The 23,433-nt window shown below is 49.9% G+C and overlaps 1 protein-coding gene across 4 annotated transcripts in view; it reads left to right on the top strand.

Moving 5' to 3' along the window:
• ETV5 (ETS variant transcription factor 5) overlaps positions 1-7,271 on the top strand; it is a 37,872-nt gene extending 30,601 nt beyond the window's left edge. For all 4 annotated transcript variants that reach the window (XM_073360310.2, XM_073360311.2, XM_073360308.2 and 1 more), the window contains 2 exons: positions 2,102-2,203; positions 5,270-7,271. In XM_073360310.2, the coding sequence (XP_073216411.1) occupies positions 2,102-2,203; positions 5,270-5,491 (324 nt within the window). In that variant the 3' untranslated portion in view covers positions 5,492-7,271. The remainder of the gene's footprint in view (positions 1-2,101; positions 2,204-5,269) is intronic.
• The last annotated feature ends 16,162 nt before the right edge of the window (positions 7,272-23,433 follow it).

Genomic DNA, 23,433 nt, shown 5'->3' with positions numbered 1-23,433 from the left:
AGTAATTGAAACCAGCTGCATTGCTGAGCGGTGCACTCTGGGTAATGATCCATAATCTCTATTGCGCTGTGCATGGAAATTGTGGTTTTCAAACGGCTTTTTTGGCAGGCTCCCTAATCAAGTGGCTTTGATTGTCTTCCAGTTGAGCACCCTCTGAACGCTGACAGGCGGCTCTTCAGTCTGCAAATGCTTTCGCCATGAGTCTGCTTTTATTGCCTTTTGGGGGAAGGATGGAATTAAGGGGGGGATGCAAGTGGGGGGGGGTGGAACATGTGACAAAAAACCACCAGGGCGCAAGGAGCCGTGGTCCCTGGGATGCCGCCGCCTCTCTTTGTGGAGGAGATATGACAGGAGTCATGTAATCTCCCCCGGCCAAGAGCAAGCTAGGCAGGGAAGCCAAGCTCTCTTCTGTTGCAGTGCTAACTGGCCCGCGCACTCCTGGAGCAGTCCCCAGCCAGGGCCTGGCTAGCTGTGAGTAGGCCTCGTGGGGCTCACCAGCGCACAGCGTCGTGCAGTGTTGCGACAGACGGAGCTCTTCTGCGGCCCCCTCCGCTAGCGGAGCCCTGGTGCTGGAAGGCGATTACGTAACCATAGCTACGGTGCTGCTTGGAAGCCCTGCGTACACAAACACTCTTGTTGCATATGGAAGTGATGGCAGGAAGAGGCTGTGACTGAACGGACAGCGTGCTCTGGAGGCGCTTCCAGAGCTTGGCTGGGGGGGCCGGGGGGGGTTGCTGTCCTGCCTGCAGTGGTGTAGCACCTTACAGCTTTCCCTGAGGAAAGGCCAATGTGGGTGTGGCAGGACAGCTGGGCTTCCTTTTCCCTCCGGAGGTGGCATCTTTGCTTTCAAGTGCTTAGGTTTCTAGCAAATAAACCGTTGCTGTTCTGCTGCCCCTTGTTAACGAGTGTCTGTGTTAGCAGGAGCCAGCTCCACAATCTCTGTCCATTCCCTTCCCCAGGCCATGAATAGAGGCCAAAACACTAAACCTTATGGAAGAGGGGTTACCGTTTCCTCTTAGGCCTGGAGCATGGGAGGGGATGGAGAGGGATGTTACATTCCACAGGCGTGGCTTGGGATGCTAAACCCATGCACCGCTCTGATTTTAAACAGCTGAAGAGGAGAGCAACTCCCCTGCCCGCTAGCCACTTTGCTGCTGTAACTAGAGGTCCTTGGGCGAGTTTCTTTCACCTCCGCAACTCACCTGGTGAACAGAAAAGGGCCCCCCAACCTTAACATTGGCCAGGGAGATTTACCTGCCTTGCCAGTCGGTGTTGCCATTTGAACTGCTCTGTGTTCAGCTCGGGTTGGCGCCTCAGGCCTCTCCGTGCATTTCCCCTCTGTTACAATGCCTCAGGTGGACGGGGTTTGGCTTAGTGCACTTAGTGTCAGGAAATCCCATTAATCTATCTCCAAGTGGATAATGGTGCCCTGTGGCTTATTGTCCATTCCAGAAATCTCCAGGGAGAGGGTGGATTGGTTGGCAGCAGCCTCATGTCATCAGATTCCTGCTCCCGAAGGGAGCAGAAATGAGTAAACCTCTTCAGGCTACTCCGGAATCTGCTTAGAAATGACTGGGTTCTCTTGCAGCCCATTAGCAGCTCCTGCCTGTGGCTGCCTCTCTCAGGTTTCTGAGGTGTCCGTTCTAGTAATTCCTTATTGACTGCAACCAAAACCACAGAGCTTAGCTGCCGCGTGCTAATGGCTAGTGGTCGATAACCCGGGGGTTGGGTAGAAGTGATGGCTCAGCCAGCCTGCTATATTCTGAGGCCCTAGGCGGCTCAGGGGGTTGGTAATGGGACACAGAGCCTGGTGGTTGCAAGATTGAGTCCAGCAGCCATTGTTTGGCTGCTCTGTGATGTATGAGCAGTTACTTGCTGGTGAAGGCCCAATTTCTCATAGATATATGAGCACATAACAAGCCACCACTTTGGCTAGTGCAAGGACTGAATGGTACATGCAGGTGCTGGCTGTGCCTGGGTCTATACCTGTTGGAGGACTCTGGTCACCAAGGCTCTTTGAGACCCCTCTCAGTATCACTAACCTTTGGCAAACCCATCAGAGCTGCCCCTGGGTCTTCATGCCTGTCTCCTCTCTCCTCAGGTAGCTCGACGCTGGGGAATCCAGAAGAACCGACCAGCCATGAACTACGACAAGCTCAGCCGTTCTCTGCGCTACTACTATGAAAAGGGCATCATGCAGAAGGCAAGTAGGTCACCGCTGCCTGTCAACAGCAAGCTGGATGCCTGAGGGTCGAGGGCTGGTGCATGGGGACAGCCCCTCTGGGTGAGGGGGTGGGGACTGGCGGCGGCAGCAGCAGGACAGCATGTGTGGTGCCCATGGCTAGTCGGATTCCTGAGTAGCTGCAGAACCTTTCAGGAGTGGGACCCGGGTCCCCTGGCTTCTGTTGCTCTGGGGACAGACACTTGGAAGAGGGAAGTGACTCCACCAAACCAAGGCAGTGGGAAACAGTGATGTAACCTGGTTTGGGGCAGGGGCTGTTAGGGGAGAGACTGGGGCACCAATTTAATTTTTTAGCATCTCATGGGCGAACTGTAAAGATGCAGCCTTATGGGAACGGAATGCAAAGTAGCAAAGCGTTAACTGTTCTGTTAGGGGTACGGCTGTCGTACTGAAATAGTGACAACTCTAGTGTGGCTGCCGGTGTGCCTAAACCTAGACTGAGCTGTTACAGGCAGATTTATAAAGTAACTCCTCACTTAATGTTGTACTTATGTTCCTGAAAACTGCTACTTTAAGCAAAACGATGTTAAGCGAATCCAATTTCCCCACAAGAATTAATGTAAATGGGGAGGGGGCAGCGTTAGGTTCCAGGGAAATTTTTTTCGCCAGACAAAACTGTGTGTGTATGTATATACACACAAAAATACATACACTGTGTGTGTATACACACACAGTATAAGTTTTAAACAAACAGTTTAATACTGTACACAGCAATGATTGTGAAGCTTGGTTGAGGTGGTGAAAGGGATATTTCCCAGGGAATGCCTTACTGCTAAATGATGAGCATTGGGCTGAGTCCTCAAGAGTTAACACATTGTTGTTAATGTAGCCTGACGCTCTATAAGGCAGGAGGAATGGAGGGAGGGGAGACAGCATGGCAGAGACGCACAGTGTGTGTGTGGCGGGGGGGAGAGACGGGCATTGCCCCTTTAAGTACGCTGCCTTTTTAAGTAGATCAGCAAGTGGAGACAGCAGTTGCTGCCAGCAGGCTCCCCCCTCCTGAGCTCTGTGGTGTGTCCCCCTGCTCTGTGGAGATGGGGGGGCAGGAGCAGGGGGAGGGGGATACCCTGACATTAGCCACCTCTTCCCCACCTGCACAGCAAGCAGGAGGCTCCAAGGCAGAGGGCAGGAGCAACACATGGCAATGAAGGGAGAGACAGCTGAACTGCTGGCAATTGGTAGTCTGCTGGGCGACTGCTGCACAGGGAACTTAAGGGAGCTGGTGGAGGGTGGGGGGGCTGCTGGTCCACCCTGGTTCCAAGCCCCCACCAGTAGCTGTGATGGGCTGCTCTTTCTGCAAGCAGTGGACAAAGCAGGTGGCTGCCAAACATTATAAGCGAGCATTGTGTAACTTTAAACGAGCAAGTTCTCTAATTGATCAGCAACGAAACATGGTTAACTGGGACGACTTTAAGGAGGAGTTACTGTACCAGTATAGCTGTGTCCATGCTAGGGGATTGTGGCTCGTTGACTATTCCACTTTCACCCTGATCTATTTCAAGCCAGATGGAGATTGTGCTCTAGTAAACTGAGGAGAGGGCTGGTCGACAGACCATCAGATGAAGCACTTCTGAACTGGAGAGCTGGTTTAGCCCTAAAGAGGCCATCTTTAAGAGAAGCTTCAGTAATAAACCCTCGGAAGCATTGTGCTACTTTTCACTGGGAGAGGAGCAAAGTTTGCCTTGACAAATGACAATAAATATCCTAATCCAAACAGTAGTGCTGGGAACGTGAGCACACCCTGTAGTCAGCGTCCTCGAGAATGAATCCTCCAGCCCTTATGCAAATTGTACCATTTAACTTCTAATACTGTGTGGATGAGTGCTCAGTTAAGGGCTTTGTTCAATATTCTGCCCCCTAGTGGAAGAACTGAAACATCCCATTCTAATCCACAGCCATGTGTCCTGAGCCACGTGTGGCAGCTGAGATTCTAAGAAAATAATGGCCATACTGGGTCAGACCAATGGTCCATCTACCCCAGTATCTGTCTTCTGATAGTCGCCAATGCCAGGTGCTTCAGAGGGAATGAACAGAACAGGGAATTATTGAGTGATCTGTCCCAGAGCATAGGGTTGCATCCCTGACCATCTTGGCTAATAGCGATTGAGGGACTTGTCCTCCATCAAGTTATCCAATTCTTTTTTGAACCCAGTTATATTTTTGGCCTTCACAGTATCCCCGGGCAATGAGTTCCACAGGCTGACTGTGCGTTGTGTGAAGAAATACTTTTGTTTGTTTTAAACCGGCTACCTATTAATTTAATTGGGGACCACTGGTTATGTTATGTGAAGGGGTAAATAGCACTTTTTCTCCACACCATGATTTTATAAACCTCTGTCATATTCCTCCCCTTAGACTTTTCATCTTGGAAAAGAGATGACTATCTTTTTAATCTCTTCTCATTTTGTATGGATAATTGGGATTGTTTTCCAATGTGCATTACTTTGCATTTATCAACACTGAATTTCATCTGCTATTTTCTTGACCAGTCACCCAGTTTTGTGAGTTCTCTTGGTAACTCTTTACAGTCTGCTTTGGATTAAATTATTTTGAGTAATTTTGTATAGTCGGCAAATTTTGCCACCTCCCTTTTTCCAGATCACTTATGAATATGTTGAACAGCACTCGTCCCAGTTCAGATCCCTTAGGGACACCGCTGTTTACCTCTTTGAAAGCCGCCTATGGATTTAGGCACATCTTCCATTCAAAAGTAATGGAAGATACTTGTCCAAATTCCCTATATGTCTCTTGAAAAATATTAGCCAACACATACACAACTCCCCCTCCACAACCCCTTTCTATCCGTTGCACCCCTTTCCATAAAGGCGTTTGACAGCCCACAGAGATGACCCATCGGTTTGAAGTTTTGTGCCTTTAGCTCCTAGCTCTGTCTTGTTCCTCCTGTTATGGATGGGGTTTGTGAAACGTTGCACAAACAGTCTTTATAAGTAGGAGCCGAATGTTTTGGAGCATGCTGGAGCCTCCCAATTCTTTCATCCTAACACAGACGTTTGTCTCTGCTTTTAGGTGGCTGGCGAGCGGTATGTCTATAAATTTGTCTGTGACCCTGATGCCCTCTTCTCCATGGCCTACCCAGACAATCAGCGCCCATTCTTGAAAGCCGAGCCCGACTGCCACGTGACCGAAGATGATACCTTGCCTCTTACACATTTTGAAGACAACCCCGCTTACCTCCTGGAGATGGATCACTGCAGCAACCTTCCCTATGCGGAGGGCTTTGCTTACTGACTTGCTGGAGGCTAGCGCTAGAAAGTCAAGTTTGGGCAAATAAAGGCAGTGGTTTGTAAAGAATGTTTGCTCTTCATAAAACTGGACACTGTAAGCATGATTGGTGGAGCCTAAAATGTACGTTCAGTGGCCCCGCAGAAGACAGAATCTGATAGCTTAAGGACTAGGAGTAGATCTGCCAAATGCTGCAACCACGAAGAGCTTTTCGGGGAGGGGGTTAACATGAAGTCTTTGTTCCAGGCTACACTGCTGTGGACATATGTGTGAGGTGTGGCCATTGTGCCCAATGGTCCCCCTGGAACTTGGCTAGACTGTGTGACTGTACAGCACACCATCCTGACAATCTGCTTTGCATCAATCACAATACTTGTAGCTGCCTTGTGTGTTGGAAAGGGCTTTGTTTTGCACAGACAATGGATTTGCGGAGTGGGGGCGATCCAAGCTAGTCTGGTTTAGGTTTCAAGTGTGGTGCTTGGCATCCCAGGAGTGGGACAGCACTCTGGGTGGTTTCAAATGCCTGGCACCCTATCAGACCTGAGGAAACCTCTGTTTTCTCTCTAAATAAAAACAAACCCCACTGGACAGCTCCCCTAACTCCTGATCCGGTTCTCTGGAACCACGGGTTCCTGCTCTCCTGTGGAGTCCATCACTTCCTCCCTGTTCGATGCTCAGGGATGGGGGGTGGCTTTAATTGCAGGGGAAGGGGGGTTGTGGCAGGGTTTTTTCGCACGTGTTGGGGAGAAGTTTATAAACCAATTTTGTAGTCTTTTGTATTTTAAGGCAAAGCTGCTCTTTGCAAGCCTCCCCGCGGCAGTGCCAAGGCTCTGAGGACACTGCACCCTGCGTGGCAGCCACGCCCGTTAGTGTCTGCTTTGTGCTCTCCGCATTGGATACTGAATGGAACACCTGCACACTATACGTTCGGAGTGTTCTGCAAGACAGCAGGGCCCTGCTGTTTGGGTCCCGTGAGCGCAGCTCCCACACTATGGGAATTATATGTATATAATCCATGCATATCCCACTGGGTTAACTCTCTCCAAGGTGTGACCCTGTGGCCTGGCTAGTGTGGTCCTCCCGAACTACCTATTCCACTCCATATCACTGCTCAAATGTTAACCCTCCATCGTGCTCCTGGCATTTGAGACTGGGTGAAACATACAAATAACAGAACTCTCAGCTTAATTTCCATGTCACAGTTCCCTCTTCAGTGTGTTCAGGCTGATCTTATAAGAGGAGGCCTTTTTTAAGAATTAGGCTGTAATACCTGGATGGGGGAGGAGTTCAGGGATGTCTCACCATAAACAAAACGTTCACCTAAATCCCATGCCCTCATGCAGTTACAGTTTCCTAACTTACCCGTACCACTCCCATATGCTCTACCTATTTGCATATTTCCCCCCAGCTATCTATACATTTTTGTTGTAAATGCTGTATAGGGTTTTTTCCTTCTTAGTTAACCTGGTTTGGGTTTGTTGACTGAGTCGTTACTTTTTTTGAAAGTATGACGATTAACTCTTTGTAGACTAAATTTCTTTCCCCATGATGTATAAAAGTGGCCTGTACAGTCATGAAATGTGGGATGCAGGCATCACTCTTGCACTCCTGCACCGAGGGGATGGATGCTAGCTTTTGTTCAGGGTGGAAAGTCTACAGTGCAGAAAGGGTTAATCTGAGGAGTGATCTGAAATAACCTTTCCTTGAGCAGGGTCGTGCATCTCCTGCAAAGCTGCATTACATTCTGTACTGTGTACAATAAAAGATTTTGCTTTCTGTTCTGAAATTGCCTTTTTTCCTCTTCTGTGTCGGGTGTGTGTCCTGTGTCCTGAAAAGATGACTTGGGGAAGGCTTTTCTGACTAGCCTCCAGATCTCTGTGCGGGGGTCACATCTACACTATGCTGGGTGGTCCTGCTGTGCCGATGATCCCAACGGGGAAAAGCCATTTGTCTCTTTGCTGATACGGCCTATGAAAATCCTTCGGTTGAGGGGGAGGAGGGTGTCTGTCCTCCCACATCTGACCACCATGTACCCAAACCAAGTACCGTGGGATCATGAAATGGCAATATCCCAAATGCTTTTCCAGCTCACACGTTGCAGGAGATGGACTCAGTGGGGGGAGGGAGGATTTGACCTGGAAACGAGTGGCCCAGCTTTGACTGTGTTGGCACCTACTGAGCTGTTCTACTTTGACTTATGAATATGTGCACAACAATGAGATCCTGAAGTGGCTTGTGCAGCTCTCTGGCCATCCTTCCTCCTTGGCTTTTGCAATGCCTCTTTACATGCCGATGCACTGAGACATGCAGGCAGGGAATTGACTCTGAATTTCAATAGCAATTGGTATTCCTTTCATGCTGCCCTACTGTTAGGATATAGATATTCAGGCCTGTCTGTAAAGACCTATACTCTAAGAATTTAGGTGTAATCTTATCACTTGGCTAGTAGAGGTATAAAAGAAAGAATCAAAATCACTGTCTGCCAGTGTAAGGTCCTTCTCTTATTGTGACAGTCTGAGGCCCTGTTCTTAGGCTAAGGCCTTTGGCTAAGCAACAGAGGCAGCCATAAGCTGGGAAGCAACCTCTCACATCCTCACATTCCAAACTAGTCACATTGAAATAAGGTGCTGTTGGGCATTATCAGGACAGGATTGTATTCCTATCGCCTCCAGAGAAAGGGAAGTGCCTAGAAGATGTAAAAGGAAACTTAGTTTGATAGCGTCCTGTCTGGCAAGAACTCACTTATCAATAGCTAAGCAGAACTCAAGTTTTACTATATAGTCTGCAGTCAATCAGGAAGTGGGTGTGTGGGTGGGGGAAATGGGAACAGGGAATGGGGGTGGGGAAATTGGAAATCATGTTTAGCTAAAGGGGGAAATGGGAACAGGAACACAGGTAAGCCTCTGTGGTGTCAGAGCTGGGAAGGGGGACACTAAGGAAGGAAACGAATCATGCTTGCTGGAAGTTCACCCCAATAAACATAGAATTGTTTGCACCTTTGGACTTCGGGTATTGTTTTTCTCTGTTCATGCGAGAAGGACCAGAGAAGTAAGTGGGTGAAGGAATAAGGCCCCTAACACCTACTACTGAGAGCTTTAACCATCTGGGGCAGTATTCAGGGTTCCCCATAGCCCCAGGCCTCTTTCCTAGGGTTAGCTCTGGCTTCCTTTTCCAGTTCAGTAAGGTGATGTTGCTCAAGGTGCAGAAGAAAACTGTGTCCATGATGAAACTGTGACCCTGATTTTGCCTGTTGGGTTGAGAGAGAGGAGCTGAACAGAGACATGCAGAAGTGAGTGTTAAACCCCAGAGCTTTGTAACTATCCTTGTCCTGGAATCTGGTCAGAGCCTGCTCTAAATTTTGATGCCAGCTAGAACCCTGTAGGTGCCTAAACTCCCCTGGTGCCTGAATCTTCACTGTAAAAGTTCCCTCCAGGCCTAAATTTCTGCCTCTGACCACACACACGCTGCTGCTTCCCTCTAGGCACCTAGCCCCAGCCTGATCCACACACCAGGCAGAGGAGCCCTAACTCCCCTGTGGGGCCTGCTCTGCTGGTTGCGTTCAGAGGCTGCCAGAGGAGGGGGTGGTGCTGACCTTGCTCTGATCCCTGTGGTTAGAGCCCTGACCTGGGATGTGGCAGACCCAGGTTCAATTCCCCTCTCCCTCATGCTCTCCTAGTGAATCTGTTCCACAGGCTATTCCCAAAGTGGGTAGAACACTCTCATGAGAGGTGAGAGACCCCCCTGTTCAAACCTTTTCTCCCTCGGGCAGAGTGGGAATTGAACCTGGCTCTCCCATGCCCTGGGGCAGTGATCTGCCCACTGGATGGAGGTGGTACCACAGCCGCCACCTCCAGCTGTTTTGTGTGGCATGAGGCAAGTGTCATGCTCACCAAAAGTGGCTTAGATGCCAAAGGCGTCCGATTTCAGGAGAGGGTCCCTGCCTGTGCATCACTAGCAGACACAGACACGGCCCTGCAGCCTGGACTTAAACACCTTGCTCCATGAGGGGTGGGGCTTAGAATACATCCTTCTCATTGGCATCTCCTGTTGGCTAGCTAAGATGCTCCCCGCAGTGTGCTGGCTTTTGTGGATCCCATGCGTAGGTGTTCCTCTCCTCCTGGTCACCTTGTAGGGAGTCTTGGTGCCTAGCTTGGGCTTGGTGGATCCCAGTCTCGTGCCTAGGATTTTCTAGGTGGCTCCAAGTTAGACATTGCCATGTCTAAGACCCTTTGTCGACCTAGGCTTGTTCCAGATGAAGACAGTCACATGGCTTCCTCTGAAATACCTCCTCACTGGACTGGAGCAAATACTCTCTCTCCATGTTTCCCCCTGCTACCGGTGGTCCCCTAACATGACTGAGAAAATAAGACTCCAATCTGCCTGATCGACTGCCACGTCCACCTTCAGGCTGTGCTCTTGGGCATGTTCTCATGGCCACCTCGGCCTTGCCCATCTCTGCCAAGCCGCCTCCTCTCAAAACAAGGGCACTTCCTCAACCCAAACCCAGAGCCAATGCAGCCAGTAGCAGTGATCACACTGCCTTGAGCTTTGGAAATCAGGCAATCTGAGGGGGACTGCTAGAAACCTACCAGAAACTCCTATGCAGCCAAGTGGAAGAGGTTTCCTCTGGATTTCTCTACAGAGAAGCATGACTGGCTTTAACACCTGCAGCCAATGATTTAATTTCCTCCTTTACTTAAAAGTAAATTCCCTAAAAGCTCATGTAGGCGACAGATACATAGAAGCCCCCTTCCTGGGGCATGATGTCTTCATAACCCTTATCACATTCTTAAAGGAACTGTCCAATACCTTCACTCTGTCCATGAGCTGGTCCTCGGACTGGCTTTAAGGTGGTGGTTTTGCCAGCTGAGCTTCTGGAAAAGATGATCTCTTTTTCTGTCATTCAGTGAGAAGCGTCACTGATCCCCAGGCATTAATAGCCACCTGAGCCTCCCCAGAGGCTATTGGGCAGGGATGGTGTCCCTAGGCTCTGTTTGCCAGAAGCTGGAAATGCGTGATGGGATGGATCACTTGATGATTATCTGTTCTGTTCATTCCCTCTGGGGCACCTGCCATTGGCCACTGTTGGAAGACCGGCTAGTGGGCTAGATGGACCTTTGGTCTGACCCAGTATGGCCATTCTTATGTTCTTAGATGGTGTGTGAAATCCTCAGCCCAGGTGAGCTCTAAAGAAGCCCTACCTGCATTTGAACCAGATCACTAAAATGACATTCCCTAGCAGGGCCATCAGGGTCCATGACTTGGATGCCTTGAGGGCCCTTGGCTTCTCCCTTTAATGGCCACTTGGCCTCAAGCTGGCCCTAGGCTAGAGTGCTGGGGAGAGGCTCGCGTGCCCTGGCCTGAGCCTCTGATGCCCAGTTTGAGAGAGTGGCCCTCCAGGTATTGGCCTACTTGTCCTCCTGAACCCCACCTTCTCGGAACAGTGCTTCTGCCTCTTGTTCTCCTGAGAGCAGGGCTCTGGCCTGACAATTCTGGGCAAGAAATTACTCGCCTGAGCCTGGGCTGCTCTGAGCACTCCCTTGGGGCAGACTGTCACTTGGCTGCTGATAGTCAAAGCTTTGCAGAACATTGAAATTCAATAGTTCAAAGCTCAAGGCACTTAGGGGCTAATAAGAATTTCTTCTACTGGCTGGGGGGGTCATCAGCTGGAAGTGACAAAGGAGGCAAGATAGCTGGGCATGTGAGTCGATCACAAGGTAACTTTGAGCCACCAATGTGATGAGACTGTGAAATGGCAAATACTGGGTTGTGTCAGGTAAGGCATTTCCAATAGCAATAGAGAAGTAAAGTCCCATCATACAAGGCAGTGCTCAGACTTCATTTGGAATACCGTGTACTGTTCTGGTCACCCATGCTTAAGAACACTGACGATGGGACGGGACAGGGGAGGCTCACCTGGCCCAGTAGATTGCTTGGTCACATGGTGTCGCTGGGCCCTTTCCCAGTGGAGCAGCTGAGTCCATGAGCTGCACAAGGCAGGGAGAGGCAGTGGTAGAGGCAGGAGACAGAGCAGAGGACTCTCTGGGATCTGCAGGAGGGGCCACTGCTTTAAGTCTGCCAGAAGAGACAACGGAACAGCTGGGAGTTGCACATAGGGGGTCAATGCTTTCTGGGAGAGGAGGGGCTGCTGAGACGGGGGGAGACTCGAGCTGTTCTGGGGTTTTGCCGCCCCCACCCCCAGTAGGCACAGGTCTATGTTCAAGAAAGATTAATTTATAGGGGGAACAGGTGCAGAGAAGCGCTGTTAGGATGATCGGGGAATGGATGGCTCATCTTATGAGAGGAACCTGGAAGGGCTTGGCTTGTATAGCCACCAAAATGGAGGTTGAGAAGGGAGCCGATTGGTCTTTCCCGCAGTGTATTTGCAGCGAGCTCAAAGAGGGGGCCGAGCTACTGAAGCTAAAGGACAATGTTGGCATAAGAACAAATGGGGACAACCTGAGACTGGAAATGAGACAATGGTTTCCAGCCATCAGAGTATGGAGCTTCCACAACAGGCTCCCTATGGGAGCTGTGAGGGCACGAAACCAAACTGTTTTGACACAAAAAGAAAAGGAGTGCTCGTGGCACCTTAGAGACGAACCGATTGACACAGTGACCTAGGAGGGCCCTTCCAGTGCTATGTTCCAGGCTTCAGTGCAGCATGCAGGCCTGACCCGGGGGAAAGGGGCTCCGTCCTTCACTGGCATTGAGTAGCGTAAGCCTTTAGCATGGCAATGTGGGCAGAGCTGCGGCCTCCGCTATGCAGAGGGGGTAATGCTCATTTTGTCAAGGGCTGACCGTGGCCTGGACACATGAACTGTAGGCCAAGCAGTGCAAAGGGAAGAGGAGTTGCGCCTCATTCATGTCAGACCACGCCTTAGCTGACCCCAGTGGCTGATGATGGCATGGGTGATGGCAGCCTTGGGGGGCACCTGCTGTAACGAGGCCGAGCTGAAGGGTTCCAGGAAGCCAGCGAGCGCTGCTAATTCTAAGCATCTCAGCCAGTCCCAGAGCACTTCACTCGCCTTACTGAGCACGGCGTGAAAGGGGAATGCGCCCCCTTCAAAGCCAGCTGACGGGCTGGGGTCCTGGGAGTCAGGCAGAGTTAATAGGGGGCCTCTCCGCTGAGGTCACTCTGTTTTCCTCCTGCACGCCACGGGTCACACGCCTGCAGCAGGATGCCCCAGGAGCGGAGGCTGGCATGGGAGCCGTGCTTCTGTTCTGCTGTCACGTCTGCTGCGATTGCCAGGCTTGGTTTCCATAGCGATGAACACTGCTGCTTGTTCAGATGCAGATGCTGCCTTAAACTGGGCAGTTGGCAGCAGAACATCATGGAGAACAGCGAGGGCAATTATAAAGCCCTCCCCTCCCCCCAAAGCGTCTAGCCAGTCTTGCTCAGGCGCCTGCATGGAGACATTTCCCCCTGGGGGAGGGCAGGATGCTGGATCAGTCATTCCAATGGGTTCTAATAATTTGTCATTGTAATTGGAAGGTGCATTATAATGACTGCAGTACCTGCCCTCCCACTTTGGGCCAATTGCTGGCATAGCAACTGCCTAGTCATCCAGGAGGCGGTAGTCAATGTGCAGCCCTGAACCTACCTGCTCTTTGGGGCCCCCTAGGAGCCAGGAATGGCAAAACATCCCTAAAAGTGGGGGGGCCAATCGTGCCCAAACCATGGGCCTGCCCCTTCTCCCGGAGGCCCCACCCCCACAATTCCCCTTCCCCCGAGGCCCTGCTCCCATGCCACCTCTTCCCCATAAGCCTCTGCACTCTTCCCCCACCCGCCCCGTCGCTCACTATTACGGCCAGTAAAAAGTGGAGGGCCATGGCCCCCTGGCCTCCCCCCACGCCATTCTGGAGCCCCTGCTAGGAGCTTTATCCTACTCTACTAGGCACTGTTAGCTCCGAGCACCTATTCACTGCAAACTGGGCCCCTGTGTTGCGTCTCAAGGTGGCACCTAGAATCACCCGGCACTTTCCAAAACATTAGGGCCAATGACGACAGCTCAAGGCAGGCAGGCTTGAGAATTCTGGTCCTAGGAGATTCAGCAGAAATGTCTGGGGCTGGCTCCTCTGTCGGGCTGAGGAGCTCTCAGTGCAGGACAGAAAATAGCAACAGGTGAAGAAGGGGCAACTCCTTCACACACCCCAGTCCTGGGACTGGCCAGGAGCCTGTGAGCTTCCCCTGCAACTTAGAGGAGCCTTGGGGATGCTCTATGCTGAGAATCACTAGAGCTGGGTAATATGGCCGATTGATGTTCCCTGGCAGCGTTGCCTTTGTCCTGTGCCAGAACATGGGGTGTGGAAGGGGAGCAATGAGCCAGGTCAGGACAGCCTCCGGAAGCTGTTTAAACCGGCTTCACAGCCACTTTGTAGCTGCTGAACAATTACATTGTGGGAGCCTAAAGGTCCCCCTGGGCCAGGCTCCATCGCGCTGGGCAAAGTACAGACATCTGCTCAGTGAGGGTCTCCGCCCCAAAAAGCTTGCAGTCTAATTGGCCAGCCGGAGCAATTGAATGAGACGAGCACATGGGGATGGGGAGCAGCCCAAAGGGGCTGTAATGGGGCTGGGAATTAGCCCTTAGTGCTCTGGTTTATGGCTGATCTAGGCTATGCTTCCCTGGCACCAGAGCCCAATCAGCTCCCATACTCTGCGCAGGTGAGCCATTAGTGCGTCCTTTCATGGAGGGCGGGGAGAGCTCACCCTGGCTCTGGCTATATTCAATGGAAGGGTGTGTTCCTCATCTCCTTGCCACTCTCTGAACTAGGGTCAGCGCTTTCTCCGACAACGGGAAGATCTGCATGTGTTTCTATTATCGCAGCTGCTCAAAGCCGAGGCCTCTCTCTGCTCAGCCAGCTCTGTGCTTGTCACTGGATCTTTCAGGCCTTAAAACTGCCCTGCCTCTTCCAAAACCAACACACATTCCACTTGGCTTCAACATAAAGACAACATTTGTCAGCAAGGGCACCAAGGATGGGGGAGGAGTAATAAGGCCAATGTAGCTCAGTGTATGACCCTGCCGTTTAGGAAGCAAGTGCTAAAGGTTAGATTTAATTGCTGTCCTATTTTCTTACCCCTTTTCTCTCCAGTTCCTTGAAGTCCAATCTTTACACACTTCCTAATTAGCCACCACAGGACTCCTTCTGTCAGCAGGCAGGGATCATGGGGAAGTCAGCTGATCTACTTTTGAAGCATGGCTGCTGCTGATTCTTTGTAGGTCCAAATAAGGCGATCAGACCTGCACATGGTCTAACTAGGGAAGGTCAAATGTCCGGGGGGAGAACAAACCTGTCTGAATGCATTCTCCGATAGCACACACAGCCGTCTCCTGAGAGCAGGGTTAGAGCCAGGGGGCTCAGCTGCCTTCTGACTTCTCTTCATACTAATAGGTACCTTTTGTCCAAGAGTCTCTCAGCTTCTTCACAAAGGCAGGGAAGTATTATCAGCCCCTTTATGAAGCACAGAGACCAGCGTATCCAGCCTCACTTGTTGCTCAATGGCAAAGTCAGGGCTAGAATGTAGTTATACTACCTCCTGACATCTGATGCACAGCCCAAGGGCATGGCTCGTTTACCACATCTCTGTCTCGAGCAGGCCAGCTTTTCACTGCCAGGCTAGAATGTTACTGCTGATGAAATGAACAAGCCATTCCAACACCACACTATGAAACAAGCTAAATTTGTGAACCACAGAGCGGTTTATCTCTGGATTTGTCAAGCAATCCTAAAATGCAGCTATTCTTCATAAAACCTAACACCATTTTGAATCCATCATCAGCCAGCAAAAGGCTTTGTTTAGGATCTGCACACCTTTGCCAGGCGTGTCGGGGAGAAAGCGACTCCATTTCCACAAGCATGGATTCTAAATTACAGTCCATGGCCACCAGCCAAAGGAAGAATGAGACTCCCCTTCCATGCTTGCTCCTAATGGAACAGTCCATTGTTACTGCGTGTTCCACTAGTCAAGAAGCCTTCTATTAAACCCAAGAAAGATATGAGCTAATGAATGTGTTGTATATTTTATCTTCTGTGCTGGAGCTTTAGGCTAGTTAGCTAAAAGGGCCTTCTGTCCACCGGGGGTGGGGAGGAGGAGGACGCAGAATCACTAAAGCACTGGAGGCGGGGGGGTTAGATCAGTCAGGACTAGGGCTTTGCAAACTCCCTGCAACCTCCAGTTTGTGGCAGTTGCCTGGGCAGGGGTTGCTGCTGAGCTCACCCCTGCAGCTTCTTTTGAAGAGCTGAGTTCTCCAGGAACCAACCACCCACTATCAACTTTCATTTGTCTTCAGAGGGTCTCCAGTGGCCTAGCTCCTTGCCACTGCATCCATGAGCTGGATTCCCCCTCTGCCTGGGGTGTCAGAGAGCTGCATGGTTGATGTCTCTCCATCCAAAAGGCTCAGATGACATCTTGGTATGGGCCACTGTGATGGGGTGTTTTCCCCACACAGGTTAAAAAAGGCTTAACCTCAGCAGGGAACAGTAAAGGTGGGTCCTCCAAGTGGCCCTGAGAGGCTGCATGAGGCGCAGTCAATCAGGGAGAAGCTGCAAGGAGCAGCCAATCAGGGCCCAGCAGGCTCACATAAGAGTAGCTGCAGGGCAAGGCAGGGTCAGTCACTGTTGGGAGCCCAAGGGGGTGAGAACTGTGTCCCTAGCAGGCTGAAAGAAAGCTAGTACCACGGACAGATCAGTTGCTGGCAGGAATTCGAGGAGCAAGAGAGAGCTCCTGCCTGGATGCAGGGACTGAGTAGCTGAGTGCCCTAAGGCGAGGGCGAAGAAGATACTGGGACCATGAGGAAGCGGCCTAAAGGGTCGTAGCAGTGATCAGAGGAATTTGAGATGCAGCATGAGGCTGCTATCCACAGGGTCCCTGCGCTGGGAGCCGGAGTAGTGGATGGCCCCAGGTCCCCCCACACTCGCCATTGGGAAAGTGGTCCGATTATTAGACTGAGACACTAACCCCCGAAGAAGAGACCAAGGATGGTGAAACAGCCGGAGGGCTGAGTTGTGAAGTGGGCACTGAGGTTCCTGAGGCTGCGAGAGGAGATGCAGGGATGGAGTGACAAGGTGCAAACCGCGGATGGGGGTGTTGCCCTTGAGCTAATCCACAGAGTGACCAGGAGGAGGCACCAGTCCGGCAGTGAGTGATGCGCCCTGTGACACCCACTATCCTCCAAATCCTGAAGGGCCCCTCTCTTGAGAACCTTAGGAACTCTGTAGCTCGAGAAGATCCTGGAGACTGTCCTTGCCTCAGACCCTGCAAATCTTGTCAGGTAAAAAGGAGCTGAAGACTTTGTAAGCCCTGGGGAACATCAGGAGCTCCACCACAGGAGGAACAAGGCATCTTTCATGAGGGATTTCAGTGACTTTAGCTTAGGTCCCTCTCCATTGGCAGAGCTCTCCGGGAGCCAGCATTTGGTGGTGTCCAGTCAAATAGCTCCAGGTTACAGCATTTGTATGAGCTACTTGGGATATTTGCAAATCAGCAGAGCTTCTGAGTCATGGAGAGGGAAGGGGCTCCTCCCTGGAGCTTTTGGTTTTGTAACCATCATTTGCTTTTCAGACAAACATCTAGAAAATTCTATAAGAGAAAATCTGTGATGGGAATGTGAAGGATGCACATTGATGAGTCAGGCCCTGGAATGCATCTCTGGGAACCCCCCAAGCCCAGATGTTTGTATGTTGGAGGACCAGGCCTGATACAGTCCCCCAGCCCCTTCTTTGCCTTAGAGCTGTGTAATTAAGGCAGCACTATCAAAATAAATGAGGGGGAAAGTCCCCTGCAGCCTGTTGTGTGTCTGTGGTGACTAACGGCTAGCTCTATTAAGGGACCTGATGCCTAAGTCCAACATTTAGGTGCTAATGAGATCCTCAACACCCTGCTTTGTTGCTGCCTCACCTTATAGGCACCTGAATACCCTAGGCCCCTGAGTTTCCACTGGTAAAACCCCATGGCACCTAAGTTTCGGCCAGTGGACATGCACAACCCCTCCCCCCCCACAGCAACCTCACACTGCCAAGCAGGGCCGTGGCCTCATTAACACCTAAGCCCTGGCAGGATTCTCAAACTAGGTAAATCATGAGGCCAGGCTGGTCACAGAGGGATCTGGATGTTTTGGTAAGCTGAGCCTTTCAAACAAAATGTGTGTTAATACAGCTAGATGTAAAGGTATACAGCTAGGACCAAGAAGCACAGGCCACACCAACAGACTGGGGGACTGTACCCTGGCAAGCAGGGACTCTGAAAAGCATCTAGGACAATGCTGTGGGGTTAATGTGACCCTTGGCCACATAAACATGGGAGTCGTGAGGGCTCAGTGCAGGGCTAACTGGGTGAAATTCAATGGTCTGTGATGTAGAGGAGGTCAGGCTAATGGTCCCTGCTGGTTTTTAACTCAATGATTATGATTGTAGCTATGTATCCTTGACAGATTTGCGTTCTCTGTTCTACCCCTTCACATTGCTAGAAGTCTACTTTGCCGGAGGCAGTTACCATTTTGTGTTCAGTTCCCAGGCAGCCTCTTACAGAAGAGATGTACACACATGGTGCTCTCCCATGGAGATTTCACTTACATTCTTTCTCATGTTATTACTGTCCCTTAATCTAAAGTAGCAGGTCACTTAGTCCAAAGTCTGGGTTTGCTCTGTGTGTAGGAAAAACACGACAGCCAGGACTCTGGGTTAACAACCCAAATCTTACACAACACAATGGAGCATCCAGAAGGCAGGACCTGTGTTCTACAGATGGCAGCTCCAGAACACAGCAGAAACTTAGATGGGAGGCATGCTGGGAATGTCTAGGTACTGCAGCCTTCCCTCCAGCTGGTGCCCAAGTCTTTCTGGCTGCAGGCTTCACGATGAAATCCCAAATGAGCTGTGTACAAGGAGCACTGGGCATTCTGCTTCATCACCCCGGAGCTAAGCATCACGTCCCCATCCTTGAGGTTTCAGACCTACATCTCTCTTCTTGGCCTCAGAGTGGCTAGCTGAGATACTACCAGAATGAACTACAGATGTGACAGAGCAGTGTAATCTTCTGCTAAAGCGGAGCAGTTAGCTAGACGGGTAGGCATGGCCCTGATGGAAAAATACTCATTTGGTGGGAGAAATGAGACACATACACAACAAGACTTGTTTCTCTGGCAGCTGTTGAATGTATTACGTAGATGTGTCCCTTTAAATGAGTGGTGATTTTCACACATGTACATCAATTCAATAGTCAGGCATGTGTCTTTGTCTTTAATTCCTCTTTAAATTGCGTTGGTCTTTTTGTTCTTTTTTTATTGTAACTAAATTTTTTTTTCAAAGATCAGTGCTAATAAATGCAACAGCTAAGGAAACCCGCTCCATTTCTAATTATACTAATGTGCCAACCCTTATAAAAGAAACAGTTGGGGGGTGGGAATGGAAAAACCCTGAAAAATACAACAAACCAAGGCTTTTCCCCCTAATTGGCCATGACAACTCCCTGCCCCAGGAAAATCACTTAAAGCGCCATTGACCCGTATGAGTTTTCACTCCAAAGGCATTCTTGTGGGGTTTAACCACAGGCACAAATTGGCTTTAGCTGCAGAGCAGAATCCTCAAACCACACACTGAATTTTCTGGTAGTAGATTAGCCTCCAGCCCAATATTTTGCACCATTGACCTAACCTTGCTTTAGCCTATTTGAAGGTGCCTAATTGGAGCTCTTATTTTCTCAAGGATGCCTGACCCATTTTAAACATGCATGAGTAGAACGATGAACCTTTAAGAATAACATTGACTGACACCAATGCAGCCAGTTTCTCTTCCAGTCGTCACCCTGCCGCCTGGTCTTGGTCCTGCAACCTGTTCACATCCTGCTTGGAAGCAAGGAGTAGCCTCGCCTCCCAGTAATGGGGGGTGAGGAAGGTGCTGGAGCATCTCGCAGAGATGAGTCCGGGGCATTCTGTACAGATCTCAAAGGGACAAAATGTACCATTAACCTTAGGAGGGCTTTGAGAGGGAGGCAGTCTCAAAATCTTTTACACTCAACAGTAAAGTCTCACAAACACCCCTGGGATGCAGGTATTATTAATTATTGCCATTGTACCAAGGAGAGAATGAGGCACTATCCATTTAGGTCAGGCTCCCTATCAATTTCTCTTAAGACAATTTCCCAAATTTTCAAAAGCTGAGCCCCGCTTCAGGAAAATTAAGCCACTTGTAATCCTCACATGTGCTACTAAAATTCACTCGTCCTAAATTATGCAGCATCTGCATGCCCTCTCTTCCACAGCGAGTCTGTTTTGCCGACACACAGAGAGACACCCTATTGGAAACACTGGGGCAGATCTTCATAATATGACACTTCTCGCCTCTTGTACATGTTTGATTCAGCAGTGAGATGGTTAACAATGTTGATCTTTTAAGTGTCATCATTGGCCTCTGAGTTAGCGCCTGTCGAGATGCACAGGACCGTGCAAATCTCTCACAGCTATTGCTTCAGGCTCTCTGCAAACTCAGCTAGGCAGCTCTGCATCGGTTACACCAGCTTCATGTTTTGAAGGAGGGGTTGTTTTGGTTTTTATACACCCACAGCAGCTGGAGACTTACTCGAAAGAAAGGAAAGGAGTGGAAATTTCTGACTGTGGAGAACAATTGAGAGGTCTGTCCACACCCCCTGGGCTAGCCCTTCCTGTGTCCCCATAAATGCAACGTGTTTGCCCCACGTTTTAGGACACACTGTGTTACAATAGCATATACGTTCACTCAAAATGTTTGGCACCTAGGGCTGGAGCTGCAAAGGGGATGTAGGCTCAGCATTGCAACATTTAGGTGCCCGTCAGCCCAGTGCAGTCTGTAGTCCCAAGTCAGGCATCCAGGCTCCCTGGGCAATGTATGGGGAAAGTTGGGCACCTCACAAAGGATCCACAAACAGCAGCAAACTGCATGGAGGAGAGGGGTGTGGGCTAAGCCTCGCCCTTCAAAGGGAGTTAGGTGCTAACTCATTAGAGCAGGAACTTGAACTTCTGTCTCCCTAACCACTAGGCTACTGAGTCGTTCTCACACACTGTCTGGTCCACATAGTCCAGAGGTAATGTGCAAGGTGGGAGACCTGTGTTCCAGGTTGGTCCTGGGGCCGGTTTTGTTCAATATCTTCATAAATGATCTGGAGGATGGTGTGGATTGCACTCTCAGCAAATTTGCGGATGACACTAAACTGGGAGGAGTGGTAGATACGCTGGAGGGGAGGGATAGGATACAGAAGGACCTAGACAAATTGGAGGATTGGGCCAAAAGAAATCTGATGAGGTTCAATAAGGATAAGTGCAGGGTCCTGCACTTAGGACAGAAGAATCCCATGCACCGCTACAGACTAGGGGCCGAATGGCTAGGCAGCAGTTCTGCGTAAAAGGACCTAGGGGTGACAGTGGATGAGAAGCTGGATATGAGTCAGCAGTGTGCCCTTGTTGCCAAGAAGGCCAATGGCATTTTGGGATGTATAAGTAGGGGCATAGCGAGCAGATCGAGGGACGTGATCGTTCCCCTCTATTCAACATTGGTGAGGCCTCATCTGGAGTACTGTGTCCAGTTTTGGGCCCCACACTACAAGAAGGATGTGGATAAATTGGAGAGAGTCCAGCAAAGGGCAACAAAAATGATTAGGGGTCTGGAACACATGACTTATGAGGAGAGGCTGAGGGAGCTGGGATTGTTTAGCCTGCAGATGAGAAGAATGAGGGGGGATTTGATAGCTGCTTTCAACTACCTGAAAGGGGGTTCCAAAGAGGATGGCTCTAGACTGTTCTCAATGGTAGCAGATGACAGAACGAGGAGTAATGGTCTCAAGTTGCAGTGGGGGAGGTTTAGATTGGATATTAGGAAAAACTTTTTCACTAAGAGGGTGGTGAAACACTGGAATGCGTTACCTAGGGAGGTGGTAGAATCTCCTTCCTTAGAGGTTTTTAAGGTCAGGCTTGACAAAGCCCTGGCTGGGATGATTTAACTGGGAATTGGTCCTGCTTCGAGCAGGGGGTTGGACTAGATGACCTTCTGGGGTCCCTTCCAACCCTGATATTCTATGATTCTATGATTCTATGATTCCACTCCCTGCACCTCTCAGGCAGAGAGGAGATGTCCACCTGGGTCTCCCACATCGTGGATGAGTGCTCCAGGCCCTGGCTGAAAGGTTACAAGGTGGCACTTCCTGCAGCTGTGCATTGTGAGGCATTTTCCAATCAGGCCCCACCGGTGAGACAGGTGGGACAATGCCAGCTCGAGGATCCCGTAGTCATGAGCCAGGTGGCTGTGTACACACCCCCGGGCAGACATTTACGGGACTTCATTGGTAGAAACCTAGGCACCTACAAGATTAAGTGGCAGCTGAGTGGGAATTTTTAGGATCTAAATTTTGGACTTAGGCACCTAAAGTGGCAGGTAGGTGCCAAAATCTTATGGTGGATCTCACGCCTAAGGAGGGAGAGCAGAACAGAAATGATAATGCAAGCAACAGCAGCTGGAAAAGTCACATGTCCCGGAAACTGAAATGCACTAAGATGGAAATAAACAGAATAATCATGTAGCAGTGATGGATCATTCAAATGCAAGAGCCTTACGGCAGGCTAATGAGATCTGGACAGGCAACAGGAGGGCCCTGCAACCCTGTTAGAATATTCAGACTTTAGTAGTGAGCTATAATTACTGTTGGGTTCTAACCGCAGGGCAGCACCAATATTACGCTGTTTGGTTGCACAGCTCCCCACTAAATGCCATGAGTGAATTATTGCACAAGTCTGGCCTTTTGCCAGTATTTACAAGCAGGCCTCTTGCCTGTCAAACAAACCCAAGCCGTGCTAAAATAAACACTGACTGCTCCACAGCGAACAACCCAAACACCAGTGGGTTAAAGGTTCGCCTCCCGGGTGGATTGAAGGTTCTGAAACTTATCCTCAGAACTTATCTTATTTATAAGGACTAAAGAGCCAGTTGGGAGTGGATGCATTACGAGTCCCCCATCTTTGCTGATATTTGCAGCTGAACAGAGAGACCCAGAAAATGTTCAGATCTCTAGTAACAATCACTAAGCTTCCCGTCTTTGATGTGTCCAACCCGTTGCAGGCCTCAGTATCAGCTCTGACTAGAATTGAGCTAGTGTTGCAAAAAATAGTCCACAAACATTCAGACTTCTAAGTAAATTCACTTGCATTCTGTTCACATCACTTTTGTGTTAGTTTTCTATGAAACATACTTGCTGGTGGGAATATACCTTGAAACAGTGATTTTTAAAGTGAGTATAGGAGAATATTCCTCTGGTCATCCCTCTGTTGAGTGAGTGAAGCTCTCGGGGCTTTGCACACCTGTTTCTTATTGAAGGAGAAATCAGTGCTGTGGACTTGAGGCATTTTCTTAATGGAGCCTGTTTACATTACGCTATACACACCAGTCCTTGAACAGAGGTGGTCACAAACAGCATGCAGGTAACCCCCTCTTACTGAAATCTCAGCCCCGACCCCAATGCCCTGCTCCCAGGAAGCAATTATATAGCAAGCATAGATACCAGCTGACTACATTAACTATGAGATGATGTGACAGGGGGCTGTTAGTTGCTATAAATAGCTTCCCCTTTGGGAGCCAGCACCCTGGTCACTTAGAACACACAAAGCAGTAGGCAGTTAGAGTAGGAGGGAGTTAGCTAGTCTGATTGGGTCTGCAGGGAGTCTGATGAGCTAATTAGCTTGTCCTCTGGCTAGCTTGGAGAAAAAAATCAAGTTATCTATAACAAGATAACTGGCTCTGTGGATGAGGGGAAAGCAGTGGACATATTATTCCTTGACTTTAGCAAAGCTTTTGATATGGTCTCCCACAGTATTCTTGCCAGCAAGTTAAAGAAGTATGGGCTGGATGAATGGGCTATAAGGTGGATAGAAAGCTGGCTAGATTGTCAGGCTCAACAGGTAGTGATCAATGGCTCCATGTCTAGT

Source organism: Lepidochelys kempii, chromosome 9 (assembly GCF_965140285.1).
Source record: "Lepidochelys kempii isolate rLepKem1 chromosome 9, rLepKem1.hap1, whole genome shotgun sequence".
In the NCBI taxonomy this organism is placed as follows: Eukaryota; Metazoa; Chordata; order Testudines; family Cheloniidae; genus Lepidochelys; species Lepidochelys kempii.
This window is presented reverse-complemented; position numbering and strand designations above follow the sequence as displayed.